The sequence below is a fragment of the Fringilla coelebs genome, assembly GCF_963513975.1.
Source record: "Fringilla coelebs genome assembly, chromosome: 4".
Taxonomy (NCBI): domain Eukaryota; kingdom Metazoa; phylum Chordata; class Aves; order Passeriformes; family Fringillidae; genus Fringilla; species Fringilla coelebs.
In genome coordinates, this window is record NC_140032.1 from 12257110 (window position 1) to 12271963 (window position 14854).

At 39.0% G+C, this 14854-nt stretch overlaps 1 protein-coding gene across 3 annotated transcripts in view; it reads left to right on the forward strand.

Moving 5' to 3' along the window:
* The window catches only part of PPP2R2C (protein phosphatase 2 regulatory subunit Bgamma), a 133971-nt gene that overhangs the window by 81253 nt on the left and 37864 nt on the right, over nucleotides 1-14854 (forward strand). For all 3 annotated transcript variants that reach the window (XM_084204800.1, XM_084204801.1, XM_084204802.1), the window contains exons 3-5: nucleotides 493-658; nucleotides 4854-4966; nucleotides 7207-7384. In XM_084204800.1, coding sequence (XP_084060926.1) covers nucleotides 493-658; nucleotides 4854-4966; nucleotides 7207-7384 — 457 coding nt within the window. The remainder of the gene's footprint in view (nucleotides 1-492; nucleotides 659-4853; nucleotides 4967-7206; nucleotides 7385-14854) is intronic.

The following is a 14854-nucleotide window of genomic DNA, read 5'->3' on the forward strand; positions in this document are numbered from 1 at the left end:
AAAACAGAGTGTCTACCTGTTCAGGGAGAAAGTGAAATAGGGTAAGGATTTTTAACTCGTAAGTTTGCTGTCCCAAACAAAAATGCTTCAAAGCTCCAAAATTCTGATATAAGAAGAAAAGAAGGTTATTTTTGTTCTACTTCTGCCTTGTTTTAATAGCTTTTTTGTGATGATGGGACCCTATTCTGTTTAAAACGATACCTTCACTTACCTTTATGTTCCACTGTAAATTCCATTCCTCTGCAGTATCTTGTGTAGAAGTCTTTCCTGAATAGCTGACGTTTCTTCAAAAACTCTAGTGTTAAGTGTTTCAATACTTGCAGGAAATTTCATGCTTGCTGAAAATAATCTGTCAATATCATGTTTTAAATGAGAAATTAAATTAAATTTCCAATATTTTTAATATTTATAAGGTTGTTTATACACCTTTCCTAAAAGATGAAGCTATATTGCTCTCATAAACAACATTTCTGTTATTCTTATTCTCCACAGAGTAAAAATGAGCCTTACAATCAGGGGGAGTACAATGTTTACAGCACTTTCCAGAGCCATGAACCTGAATTTGATTATTTGAAGAGTTTGGAGATAGAAGAAAAAATAAACAAGATCAAGTGGTTACCACAGCAAAATGCAGCTCACTCACTTCTATCAACAAATGGTGAGATTGATGAGAGGATGCAGGACATAGCAGTATTTGCAGTATTTGCAGTATTTGCTCTGCTGTCGTATATATTTGCTCATTTTAATCTACTGTTTTAGTAATTTCCTCTTTCAGAGTTTACCAAGACTGTCATACTGCCTCTGATATCTGTTGTTTGTGTATTTTATTCATAGAATCATGAGGTTTTTCCAACTGATTATTCATAGACATTTAAAGAGCTGTCCATTTTTCTATTAATATGCAGTGCTATCCTGAAATAGCTCATGTGACAAAGGCATCACCAGCTTGTGTTTCATGGGAAATTTAGAATTTTTTCTGCTGTATTTGTCATAATTTTTATTATTTGTAGGTGCATAGATGAAGGTTGGTGAGAATGATTAATATATTTTTCTTTTCATTCATTATCATCAGAATAGTTTTTTTCAGTTTTAAAGAGGTACACAAATCTTGGGAAGACAGAAGGAATAATACTAGGGTGTTGATACTGACTCATATTTCTGACATGTCTAAAGCTATTGATGAAAGAAGGCAGTATTATTACCAGGAGGGAATGTTCAGATATGAAGTAAGGGAAAAAAACTGAATGTATCCTAACATGAGTAGGTGTCATTTAGGAAGCACTTAGATACCCACAAACTTTATTATTGCAGATGATGCATGACACAAAGTACCACAAAAATGATTTTAAATTTTAGATCTAAAGGTAATCAGAAAATACATTTTTTTTTGTTCTAGAAGTTTGAGTGTAATTCGGAGTTATTGATAAGAAATAGGGAAATCTCATCTTTGGGAACTGACACAATATAAAGTGATTGCTTTGCATTAAAATATATAGCATTAAATAATGTTTGCATTAATTCAAAGTAGATGATAATTTTTTAGTATTTTGTAGTTTGTTTTACCTAAAGTTGCCTATGACTTTTTGGGGTCACTGTTACTTATTCAAAATGAAACATACCTGTTACAAAGAGGTGATTTATGCTAATTTAATGATTAGTCACCTTATGAAGTTTATTTCTACTCCTCTCCCTTGGTTAAAATATCCCTCACCCCTTCAGATAACTAAGAAAGGCTTCTTCTGAGCTTGTGATACAAAAGCAGATTATTCAAAGTAAACCTCTCCCTTTTAATTTTAAAGTTTGTTTGTAGAAACACAGAGGAATACAGCCAAATCCTCAGATTTCCAGCTTTTGCAGTTATAGAGCACAGATTACTACCTGAGTTTTCTGGTTTGTAGTGTCTGTGAGAGGGGGGGAAAGGAAGAAATAATCAGTCCTAGTGCTGCTGTGGTTAATCCAGGTTCCACCAACAGTGAGCAAGCCTAGGACCTGGAAAAATACTCTGGCTTCTGCTTCTACTCCTTAGTTTTGGAGCATCTCAGCAGACCCCTTCATGGTGAGGAGAACAGAAATGGTTCCACTGGCACAAGCTTTGGATTTTGGCTTTGAATTGCAAAACATTTGCCTGTGCCAGGGAGGATTCCTAGCTTCCTGGCACAGCAGGGCTGAAGTCTCAAGATTCACCTCCTGGCATATTCTTAAAGATGGTTTTAGCTTCAGGGTACAGTCAGCCCACGTGGAATTATTCACTGTCTCACAGATTAACTGGGAGAAGCCTTTGACAATATATGTCAATTCCATGCCTATAAAAAGGGATGGTAATCTGTTTCCTAACTTGAAGGCCCTACCTGTCACACATGCTCATATTGGACAGATTGTAGAAATATCTTGAGTACTGTTTTTTGTTCACTAAATTCCAAGCCTGCTATTTTAATGCAATTTTTGACATTTTTCTCTCTGATAATTTAGGATCTAATGCATGGTTTTTGCAGGCACATGAGAAGTGTGAAACAGCATCCTTTCCATGTGCTCAGGTGGACAGTGCCCACTGAGTGTGCTGCAAGGAGCATCCTGCTGTCCAGGAGCATGAGGGGCGAGTCAGTCTAAATCCAGCCCTCAGTAAATGAGACTTGGCAGGTCTGCACCTGCTCAAATCTGTTTGTGTCATTCTGAGGAGGACTTTTGTCTGAAGTTTATGCACAGGTCACCCCTCTCAGAGTCAGTCTTGGTTCCTTTCCAGTTCATGTTATCAGCTAAGCTTTGACTGTGGCATCTTAATTAATGGAGACAGGAGGGAATCACCAAGGCTTTCAAATCCCACTGTGGATTTACAGTGCTTGCAGTTAGCAAATTTGTAGTTTTCACTGTAAAATGAACTGATTTTGTAGTATAATAATAACAACTTACTACAATTCATTGGTATCTTCTGTACCAGAATATATTTGGGCCACTTTCAGTGTGAGCTACATAAGGTGGATCAGAATTTATACAGATTATTTCATCTGGGGATTTCAGGCTGCTTACCAGACATTAATTAATTTTAACTTCACAACACCCTTGAGACTGAATGCTTAACCTCTTGGAGATGTTTATGTTTTTTCTATATTTTGCAAAATATAAGCATAGTTAAAAATTCTAAGGAGTATTTAAATTCCAGAGGTGGATAAAGGAGAAGAAAACCAATACATGATAACCTTACCTGCTAATAAAACAGTTTTCACTCAGGAAAGAGATAGATTTATTAATAGCAATCAAATCTAACAATGGAAAATTGTTTTTGTTTTTTCTTATAATTCATTTTACAATTTCTGTATTTTTTTTTTTACCAGATCAGTAGGAATACACTATTTACCTGTAATAAAATATCCAAGGGCATGACATGACCTATGTATATTTTTGATAACTGATTAACATGATATATAATATGAATGAAATTTATTGAGTATTTAAATGGAATTTATTGAGTATTTAAAAGGAGCTTTTTAGTTGCAGTTTGAACTAACCTCTTGTTCTGTAGATTGACTGTAATTGTATTGTGATTTTTTTTTGCTTGCATATTAGCATATCAATATCATTAAGAGATACATAATAGCAAAAAATGAGTAATGGAGGGATTGATTTTGAAACAAAGTAAGTTCAAAGTTAAAAGTTGCTACAGAAATGTAAATCAATTCATGTTGTTCATATATCCTGTCTTTAAAGGGGTTTGTATGGGCGTTTGAAAGTAGCATTTGGATCAGCCACACTGGGGAAATTATTGTGCTCTGCTGTGTACTTGGGGAAAGAAAGGTAAAGAAAGAAAGTGGGATGAAATCAGAAACGATGCAGGAACTGAGGTTAATAAATCTGTGCTAGCAGCTGAAGGGCAGAAGCCTTGGAAAGACTTTGGCTGCTGCACAAGCAGATGAGTAAAACAACCATTAGAATCTCAGGGACAGATATTTTGCAGAAGAATTGGCATTGATTTTTGAGTCTGAGAAACTTTAGGGTTGGCAGGTTAGGAGCACAACCACAGTGGGAGTGGACAATCAGCATTAGGAAATCTGCAGCTTCAGCTTGTACAAAAAAACCCCAAGGACAAATGCAATTTGAAATGTTTAAAAAATATTGGTTTCAGAGGCTCTCTCATCATGTGCTTCACCCATCATGAGAAAGGAAGAGTCCATTATTCCATTAAGAATAGTACATTTTTCTCCTTACTTCTCTCTCTTGGCATCACAACACATTTCTCTTAGTTTGGTTGGGTTTTTTTTTTTATTTTTCCTCTGTTATTTCTCAGCTGCTCTCCATTAAGGGGGAGAAATGCCTCATTTTTTACACAGCCTTTCATTTCCAGGAGCTCCTGAAGTTACACCAATGCACCACTGCCCATTCCCACAGTGGGCCAGGAAGGGGTCATTGATCTGGCTGTGTACTCCATGCTGTTCTTGTGCTGTTTATAAGTAACCTAGCAAACTGGCATTAATGCCAAACTGGTTTTAATGTAGAGATTATTTCCTTGCCAAGTCACATTGACAAAATGAGCTTCAGCAGTGAGCATTGAGTAGTTTGGGTTTGTTCCACCTGCAGTCTGCCAGGTTGGATTCATGAGCAGCATGTGTTCTACATGCTCCACACAGTCTGTCAGCTGCCAGGACCCCCTGACTCAGAGTGAAGATCTGGGATGTGCTTTAGGAGTGCTTTTGCTGTGGGCAGCATTTTCTGGATGTGCAGAATGAAGTGACCCAGACTATTTCAACGCAGGACTTGTCTAAACCAAGGTGTAAAAATCTTCTTTAAGGAATATATTGTGAAAGGTGAGTAACTGCATTCAGAATTCCTATGCTGACAGTTGCTTGTCTTTTCTTTTTAAGATAAAACAATCAAATTGTGGAAAATTACTGAAAGAGATAAGAGACCGGAGGGGTACAACTTAAAAGATGAAGAAGGAAAACTTAAAGATCTTTCTACAGTAACATCACTGCAGGTAAGTTTCTGTCCATGTCCAAAATTCAGTTGCTTCTGTATAAAAAAGGTAGTGCTAAGTCAGTAAAAGATTTAAATATGTACCTAATGCTAAGTATTTATATGATAATTCTAACTAAAGCTTTAGCTGACTGCTAACTGTATTGAATCTGCCACATATTTACAAGGCACAAATGCTTTAAGATATACTGACCACAATAAGTATTTTTGAGTTCATGTTGGTTTTATTTTTCCTGATAAAATTCCCTTACTGTGACTTAATGTGCTTTCATAAAAGGTTCTTTAACCTCTTGTGCTGGAAGCATTTTACTTGTAATTAATTGTGAACAGGGTTCTTGCCAAATTCAGAGCAACTGGGTTAAAGACAGTGCACCAAATTTCAGTTTAATAATTTTTTTAGTTTTATAAAAGAATCATTTAAAGAGTGGTATTTGCAGTTGTCTATGCTCTGGTAAACCTGAGATTCTGCATTGCTGAAAAGATGCAGTCATGGAACTCATAGAAGCATATGTGATCATAGAATTATTCAGTTTGGAAAAGACTGTTGAGATCAAGTCCAACCATGAACCCAGCCATACTCAATAAACCATGTCCCCACGTGCCACTTCTGCACATCTTTTAAATACCTCCAGGTATGCTGACTCAACCACTTCCCTGGGCAGCCCCTTCCAGTGCTTGACAAAAATTTCAGTGTACAAATCTTTCCTAATATCCAGTTATAATATAATAACCAATATAATATAATACCTTCCCAGTGCAACTTAAAGCCATTTTCTTTTCTCCTGTCACTTGTTTCTTGGAGAGGAGACCCATCATCCACATGTTAATGTAGATTTTTGCTCTCAGACCTTTTTGGCTGAATTCACTCCAAGTGTTTTGGCAAAGGAAGGTGGCTAAAGGTTAGAGCTGGAAGGCTGTGTTTTATATACACTAGTATGTCTTTATTATGGAAAACAAAATAACCCAAGTCTTTTGGGGAAAAAAAGCTTCCAAAATGTAAATATAACTACATTAATGGAATATTTATCTATTCTCTATGATTTGGCAAACAAAACTATTCCAGATTGATCACAGTCTGAGAATTCTCTGAGAACTCAGCATCCTCTTGAGGGGAAGAGGAGGGGTAGGCCCTGATCTCTTCTCTGTGGTGACCAGTGACAGGACCCCAGGGAATGGCCTGAAGTTGTGTCAGGAGAGGTTTAGGTTGGATATTAGAAAAAGATTCTTCACCCAGAAGGTGGTTGGGCGCTGGAACAGGCTCCCCAGGAAAGTGATCACAGCATCAAGCCTGGCAGAGTTCAAGAAACATTTGGGCTCTGCTCTCAGGCACATGATGTAGGTCTTGGGGATGGTGCTGTTCAGGGAGCTGAACTCTGTGGTTCTTGTGGGTCCCTTCCAACTTGACATATTCTGTAATTCTGTGATTCAAAGGTTGAGTTCTGTTCCGTTCCTTTAGTAGAAAGTGAAACTCAAATGTTTCAAACTCAAACTCTGTGTTCCTCTTTTAGACTACCTGTGGGTTGATGTATGATAGATTGTTTCTGATGCATGTTCAACAACATGGAATAGTCCCAGTCATGGACCACAGCTTTGCAGTGTTTAATGCTTCATTGATAGGGAAAAAATTGAGTGACTACTTATTGAGGCATGACTTTGAAGTGACACACAGGGAAGAAATGAGGGCACATTGACAAGTGATGATCTGTGATATTGGCTTTTCAGGGGTACATGTGTATGTACTGATGTCATGTTGTCTTTGTTTTTGCAAGCCTTTATTTATTATGTTTCTCTGAGATTACAGCCTTTTCGCTACATGAGTTTTTGGAAAGAGAAACATCAAGAAGCTAAACAAATAGAGTTAAGTGATTCACAACTGAGGGCAAGCCCTTTAGCAAAAGCAAATGATGAGTGCTTCAGTGCTTGCCAGAGCCTCCTGCAGATGTGGGACAGTAGCTCGTGCAGTGAGACTGACCTGTTCTGTGGCAGCTCACTGTCCCTCCCTTCCCACAGTCCAGGCTTTCCATCACTCTGCCTGCCTCTCTGGTCTCTCCTTCCTTGGCAAGGAAAGCCTTGCCCAGCAGTTAATCCATGGGGAAGTTCAGCTTGGGTACACTGTCAAAAAATCTTATAATATTGCAGTCTTTGAATGCTTTCTCTATATTGGAATTCTCATCATCCTAGCAAAACAGTATTTCAAGTCTTACTCACTTTCTGGTTTGTATTTTGTGGTTTTTTTGGCAGGTGCCTGTATTGAAGCCCATGGATTTGATGGTAGAAGTCACTCCCAGGAGAATCTTTGCTAATGGTCACACCTATCATGTCAACTCGATATCCGTCAACAGTGACTGCGAGACGTACATGTCAGCGGATGATCTCAGGATTAACCTCTGGCATTTAGCTATCACAGACAGGAGCTTCAGTATCCTTCATTCTGATTCCTTGCTCAGTGTTCATGTTATTAGTGGGCTTAAGAGGACTATTTTAAAATATTTTTCTGCAGGTTTTAAAACAGACCTTTACTTACCAGAATCCCTTCAGTATTTGTAACAGAAAATGCTGAGATATTGTAAGAGACAGCTAAGAGATTGAAAAAATCAGGGAATTTTATATAAAAAATAATGGTGTTGGTCAAAGGCATTTAAATAAGAAACAAATGCCAGCTGAATGGTAGCTATCTACCTGACTAGAATACTCTGTACTGTCATATCCTGAAGACATTTCATGCTGAGATACTGCACCTTGTTTTGCTGCAAGGTCAGTCCTTATCCTGTCCCTGCCCCCCATTCTCCATCATCCTGCTTCCCACAGCCCTAATGCCCAAGATGCACAGTTTGGGGGTGAGGCTCAGCTGCTTTGTGTGAGTTGTGTCTGTGATTAATGCAGGCATTGATGTTTCAAGTGCTGGTGTTATCCTGAAAGCTCCATGTGGAGTCATTTTGGCCATCTGTGAGGCTGCCCCCTTGCACTACAACAGGGTGTCTTGGAGGGGGAGCAAAAAGAGAATTTAGCCAAGAAGAGTAATTCTCTGTGTTTTGCAGAACAGAAATAGACTGGTAAGAAGAGAAGTAGGTTATGGGGCCAGGTCAGAATGTTGTATTCCTTTGGCAATTTCTTTTTGAGTGTATCAAAAGGAGCTAGAAGAGTATGTCTCTGTGGGTTTTTATGAGGGACTATTAGATGTCAAAGTGAAGTTGTCCTGTTGGGGTAGATCTCAGAGAAGGCACCGCTGTAATGGGGTGTTCTCCCTGTCTCTGGTGATTGTAGTTCTTCTTTTGTGGGCCGGGTCATCTTTGAAATTTGACCCATACTTTGCTAATGTCACAGGAAACAATCTTAAATCAAACAACACTTAATGTCCTTAAAGAATTACCTTTGCAGGGTCAAGTGACAGGTGCCCTTACCCTGGGGATTGTAAATCTGAATATCTCAATTTGTTTCAAACTCGTACTGTTTTTCTGTCCTTCACCTGTGTAGATTAAGCAAGCTTAATAGGTTCTCTAATATGACTGTATATTTAGGAACAATTTATATGTGGTACTTCAAAGCCCAGCTTTGTCTGCCATGATATCCAAGCAACTGTACTTGCATTCTTTGGTAAGACAGATGATAATTATTTGCCAGCACAGCTCTTTGGAGTAGCAGTGTGGCTCTGACAGTGTCCTCCTCACAGCAGCTTCACCCTCAGGACTTCCCTCTGTCCTGGACACTTTTGTATGTGACTCTGCTGTGTGTCCTCCTCTGCTGTGTGTCCTCCTCTTCCAAGGCAGAGCAGTGGGTCAGACCAAGCACAGTAACTTCTGTACACCTGTGTGCAATCACCGGTCACATTCCAGAATGCTAATGCAAGATAAAGCTTTGCCTTTGGCAAGTCCTTTTATTGTATTAAAGCTATTTAATAATCTGTGGATTGTCAAGACAGATGTTCCTGCAAAGTTCTGAAAACCAGGTAAATAGTTGTTATCATAGTTCATGAGGACAACATGAATTTTTAGTATTGTTTGCCACACTAAGAGCTTACTGACAGAAATATCAGCAGTAAATGAATAGCTGTGTGGACTGCTTCAAGCATTAGCTCAGTCCTGTGATTGAGTATGTACAGTTAAAATGTCTTTGAAGGTTTCTGATTGATTAATTGATTTAGCTCTTAAAACATGATAAAGTTTATAATGACACATTCATTTTTCTGAGTGTGTTCTAAGAATGATCATGAGAGGGAAATTAAGAGTGTGGTTTTGAGTTTTAGGATAGGAAACTTTTCCTGTGTCTGAGACAGTGGCTTTGGGATACTTGGATTTCTGTCTTGGATTGGGATACAGGTATTGCTGCTTCTTTTGCACTTGAATGAAAATCTATGAGGACTGTGATGAGAGAGTTGAAGCAGTGACAGGAGATAACACAAGGCAATGGGATAATCATTTCTAGGGGCAAAATGTTCCTGGTAAGGTGCCCATGGTGGCAGCAGGTTGGCTTTTGTGGCTGGATACCTGTATGTATTCAGGAGAGTAGGCTGAGTTAAAGAGGCTGTACCCACTGTGTTTCAGGCAATATAAGCTGTACCTGTCTGTACTCAATTGTCAAAACCAGGTCATCAGGCAGAGTACTTTTACCTAATTCTTTGATAAACAGAAATTTTGACATGGGCATTCCAAGAGAAGGTGGAATAGTTACAGAATATTGCTCATATTGGGGAATTAATTGGGAGGCCATGATAACTGAAAGAAGGGGATGAGTAAGTTAAACTTGCATCAGTCTCCTGACAGGGATCTTTCTGTCCATACAGAGCCTTGTACATCTTGTAAAATTGCAGGGATGTGTTTTTCCCTGGATAGCATCTGTCCCTGAGACTGAATTCCTGTCCTACAGGAAAACAACTTAGATAAAAATCTCCTGGAAGTGGATGAGTTTCTGGTAAAATCAGTGGGTGTGCCAGTTACAATTAAGACTAGACATATTAAGGTGGAAAAATTCTGCCAAACAAACAGTTTAAATTATAAATGAATGTTGCTGGGCTTGGTGCCTTCTGTAACTCATTTACAGGGATGGGCAGAAGGAGGCTGAGGCTGTTTTAAAAAAGCTTGTTTCACATCTTTTCACTGAATGCAAATGAGAAATGAAGCATCTTGCTGTTTTACATTCAAGGCTTGATTCCTTGAAATGCATGTTTAAAACAATAAATAGAAAACATTTTGGTTTGAAGTGGATTTTGTTAATAAGGGATCTGGCAGGGATGAGTATTTGTGTTTCAGTTTTTCCTCAGAGGCAGCCCTGCTACATATAATGACCTACAATCTGTTCACCCAAGAGGCTGGTTGTGACAATGACACAAACAACAAATACAGTGGTGGAGTTTCTGGACATTCACTTCATGTCTGAACATCTTTACAAACTGCACAAGAAATGCTGGAGAAAGACTGAATCAGCAGCAGTGTGTTTAGGTATTTTACAAGTAAAATACTTTGCCTGTGGAATTTATTTTGAGTTTGGCTATAACCATCGTTTTAGCAGTTTTACAAATCACTGATAATTTTTCATTTATTTGAAAATACAGAACAATGGAGATTTTAAATTAATTCCCTTTCTGTAGTCTTTGGGAAAATATTTTAAATCAGCTTAGCAGAATTTGACCAGAATATTTACCTAAGGTAAAGCCTTAGATAAAATACAGCTAGGGCTTTTCTGGTTTGCTTTTGTATTTCTGTAAGCACTAACTGGAGTAAAAAGCAGAGGAGTGAGTTTATGCTATGCCAATGTAAATTTAATGAGGAGTATGCAAGACTTCTGTACATTGCTTCCCACTTGCAAATGGATCTGCTCAGTATTGTTTGGGCAGGAGGAGGCAGGGGAGAGGAGGAGGTGAGAGAAAAGGAAGGGGGAAGATTAGCCTGGTAAATAATTGCACATGCTAGGATTTTCTTCAGTAAAAGGTTTCATGTGTTTGGTTGTGTTATGGAGAGTGAGAATCAGTGACCTTAATTATGGGTGATTTTCTGCACTGGAAAAGAAGTAAGGTAAGGGTTGCTGTATTTGTTAATGTTTGGGCTGAAATGGTTTAGCAGTGTTGCCCATAGCTTAAGTCTTTAGATAGTCATCTTGGGTGAAATGAATGAGAAAAAAGGACTGCCAGGAGCATACTGATAAGGCTTACTTGCCATTAGCAGCAATCTTTGGACTATCTAGCTGCATTAAATATTCTTTATGAGAATGTATTTGGATTGCTCAGAGAACTATGTAGCTCATAGCACTTGAACTCCCTTCATTTCCTGGTAGCGCACTATTTCACTCTAGAGGCTGTCATGGCATTGCTATGGAAACAACATTGCTGTTTCCAGCATGTGCTCATCTTGAGACTCATCTTGACTAAAATACTCATTTCTCAGTCAGATCAATATAGTCTAGGGTTATCCTGTTTTAATAAAAAATTCCTTCTTCTGTGTCCCAAAAGGGTTAAGCTAATTAGCAAATCACCATAGGGCCTTTTTGCAGTCTAATGTATTCTGGTATTTGAGGCATATCTTGGGTAGTCAGTTTGTTAGGCACAATATCTTGGGAAAATGAATTTACTTAAGAAGTAAACAACAGGGAAAAATAGAAAAACCCAAAATAACGTTGATGGAGACCAAGTTTGTGGCAGCCCACTGTGCATCTGAATGTAGTGTGTGTATAGGGCAAACACAGAGCTCTGGGAGCAGCCTAGGCTGGGGGAAACAGCCAGCCTTACAAAATCCTTGTACCTGCCTCAGTGCTAAGCATGTGAAAGCTAAACTGAAAGCAGATCTGCAGTTATTTGTTATTTGTGGAGGAAGTTTATACCCTTGAGGGAGATAGGGCTGTTTGTGTAACAATGCCTGAGCCAGGATGACTGTGCACAAGCTGTGTGCACAAGGATGCCTCTTCTGTGCTCCCAGAAGTGTGTCTGCACTGTGAGGACCTGCTGCCACCCCCACCCACTGCACTGCTTTCTTACAGAACACACCTTCTGCTTGGGAGATGGCAGACCTTATTTCTCTTTTGAGAGCTCTGTCTGAGCCACGTTAGCACAATTCTGTCAGGAAGTGTGTGTCAGTCTCTATCAGGTGTTCAAAAGGTGAATGTTATACCGTGGAGTCATATTCCAGCCGAGCTGCTACTAGCAACGTTTGAGTAGCTTTTCCTCAAATTTGTGTTCTTCTTTTGTTTTTTACTTCCTAGAGTCTCTCCCTCTCCCACATGCACTGTGTCTCTCTCTCTCTGGTAAAGGAGAATGAAGATGCCTGCAAAGCTAAAATCAGGTCTGTAGTTAGAGGATTGCAGAGGTGCCATGTACACTGATCCCATGGTTTGGAGAGCTCTCTGATTCTAACTCTTGAGAAAGGACTGCTTTGCCTTTCTCATTAAAACACTCCTGTGTGAACAACTGAGGGGGAAAAAAGCTTTTCCAGTGAGCTGATCAGATTCTGGGCTGATGGGATTCCCTTGCCGGACTCCACTTTTTCAGAACAGCACACTGCCTAGGAAAAGAGTCTTCTACTAAGAGTTGGCAGTGGCAAACCCAAAGATTTTCCTATCTGACTTGTAGTCCTTAGGCCTTGTAGACCATTGTCTTTCCAAAGAATTTTCCATTTATGTTACCTTTGTCTGAAGTAATAGAAAAGTTTTTCATGAGAAAAATTACTGTAGTAGAGGTCAATTGATTGTTACCCATTTAGCAACAATTCACAGTCTATTTCAGGTTGTTTTAAAGTGATCTGATTCTCAAAGCTCTGCAAAATGGCAGATTCCATTGACTTTGTCTTTTAATTTTTGGGTTTGAGATCTTTTCATCTTATTAAAATAAATTATTTTGAAATTATTAAAAATGCATTATTTTGAAATTGGTACAGATACCAAATCACCTGGTAACTTGAGGATCATTTTCACTGGTTATTAGTTCAGTAATAACTTTTGCTAAGATGTAATTAACAGATTAGCAGCAGCTGCTGTGGTTCTTATATAGGTTTTATTCCTAATGCTTGTTATTTCTGTGTCAGCAAAGGTGTATATGAGGGGCAACAGGTCATAGATCATATACTGAGGCTTAGGATGGGGACAAACTCCAACATAAAGCTCCACAAAGTGCTGCTGATGGGACAACAAAATGCTGTATAGAAATGTGTTAAGGGTATACTTAAAGGAATTCTTGAAATAATCCTTGTTTTTGGAAAAGATTCTTTTAGTTAAGTAAGCAGAAAGCATAAGCAATTCAGATCCTCTCCAGAACTGGACACAGAGCTCCAGGTGGAGTCTCACCAGGGTGGAGTAGAGGGGCAGAATCCCCTCCCTTGGCCTGCTGCCCACTCTGCTTTGGGTGCAGTCCAGGACACAGTTGGTTTCTGGGCTGTGAGTGCATCCAGCTTCTCCTCCAGCAGCACCCCCAAGTCCTCCTCACAGGGCTGCTCTTGATCCCTTCATCCCCCAGCCTGTCTTGATACCAGGGCTTGCCCTGACCCCGGTGCAGCACCTTGTGCTTGGCACTGTTAAACCTCATGAGATTCTCCTGGCCCCACTTCTTGAGCTTGTCCAGGTCCCTCTGGATAAATCCTTGGTGTGTGGTTTTGGCTGCAGTTTAGGAAAAACGCAGTAGGGATTCATTAGGAAGTGCAGTAGGGATTCTTTTATTAAAATCACACAAGAAATGTTTTTAGTGTCAGTCTAGGGTTGAAATTAGTAAATAGGAAATGGTGATAGGTAAACAGTATGTGTAACTGTAAGTTGTCATCTTCTCTGAACTGTATAGAATCCCAACAGTAAATGGAGCCTTTCATGAACTCTCAAAAGACTAATTTGTAAGAAAAATTCTGTGTGTCCCCAGTGCAAAGTACCAAGAGAGATCTGCATTTCTAGGATCACTTAAATGACTTTGCCTAGTAGGCACTAACGTAGATACAGCTTCTAAAAAAGGCATTGTATTGTCTTCTGCTTCTGTTGAGGTAAAACTACATCCAGTTCAGATACAATATTATTTCTGATGTGGTCATAATTATTTAGAATATCTTTATTGAGTACAGCTTTTAAGCTTTTCAGAGTAAGAAAAATTGTGTGTTTGTATGTGAGCTGGTGCAAATTGCAGTCTTTTCTATCACTAGCTGTGTAATTCAAATACTAGATAATAATTACAGCAGTAAGGCTGTGTGAATGGGCACTATAATCTGCACCTTGCAGATTATTTGTTTTCAAGAAGTCCAGAGAAGTCTCAGCATCTTTTAAGAGATCTCTTAAGGATCTATAAGTTCAGATTTAGGGAGCTCTGAAAGCCTTGACTAAATCTGCAGAAGTGGTCTTTCCATAGTTAGTTTGGTTTTGCTTCTTGCCAGAGGACAATTTGTGATCCCTGTCAGAAACAATTGCTTTTAACTATTCTGATTACCTTAAATTGACTCCTATCTGAGGAATTTGACTGTCAGCCAGTCAGAGAGAATTGGATGACAGAGCATGACTGATAGCCAAAGGAGCAATATCAGAGCTAGTTAAGCAGTATCTTAGCATTGAATCCCTGAGTGAGATCCTCCTGGCCATGCAGCTGAGATGTGTGTTGCAGTGAAAGCAAACAGTGCATGGCCTGAGTGCATGACACCAGTGCCATCAGGGCAGGGGGTAGCATTATGGAAATATTCCCTATTGAGCCATCCTCCAAAATAAATAAATTGGAAGGGCTGAATCTGGCTGTGAAAAACCAATTACAGCTGAAACCTTTGCATTCTTGGCAATGACCAGTCTCTCCATTTTTCCACAGTTGGTTTTAAAGGAGTTAATTTAAGGTGATCTGAAGTTGGTTTTAAAGGAGTTAATTTAAGGTGATCTGAGCATAGCTATAGCCTTGGGATAATTACTGCACTGTAGATTTATTGTTTAATAGAAATATTAATTTGTTAAT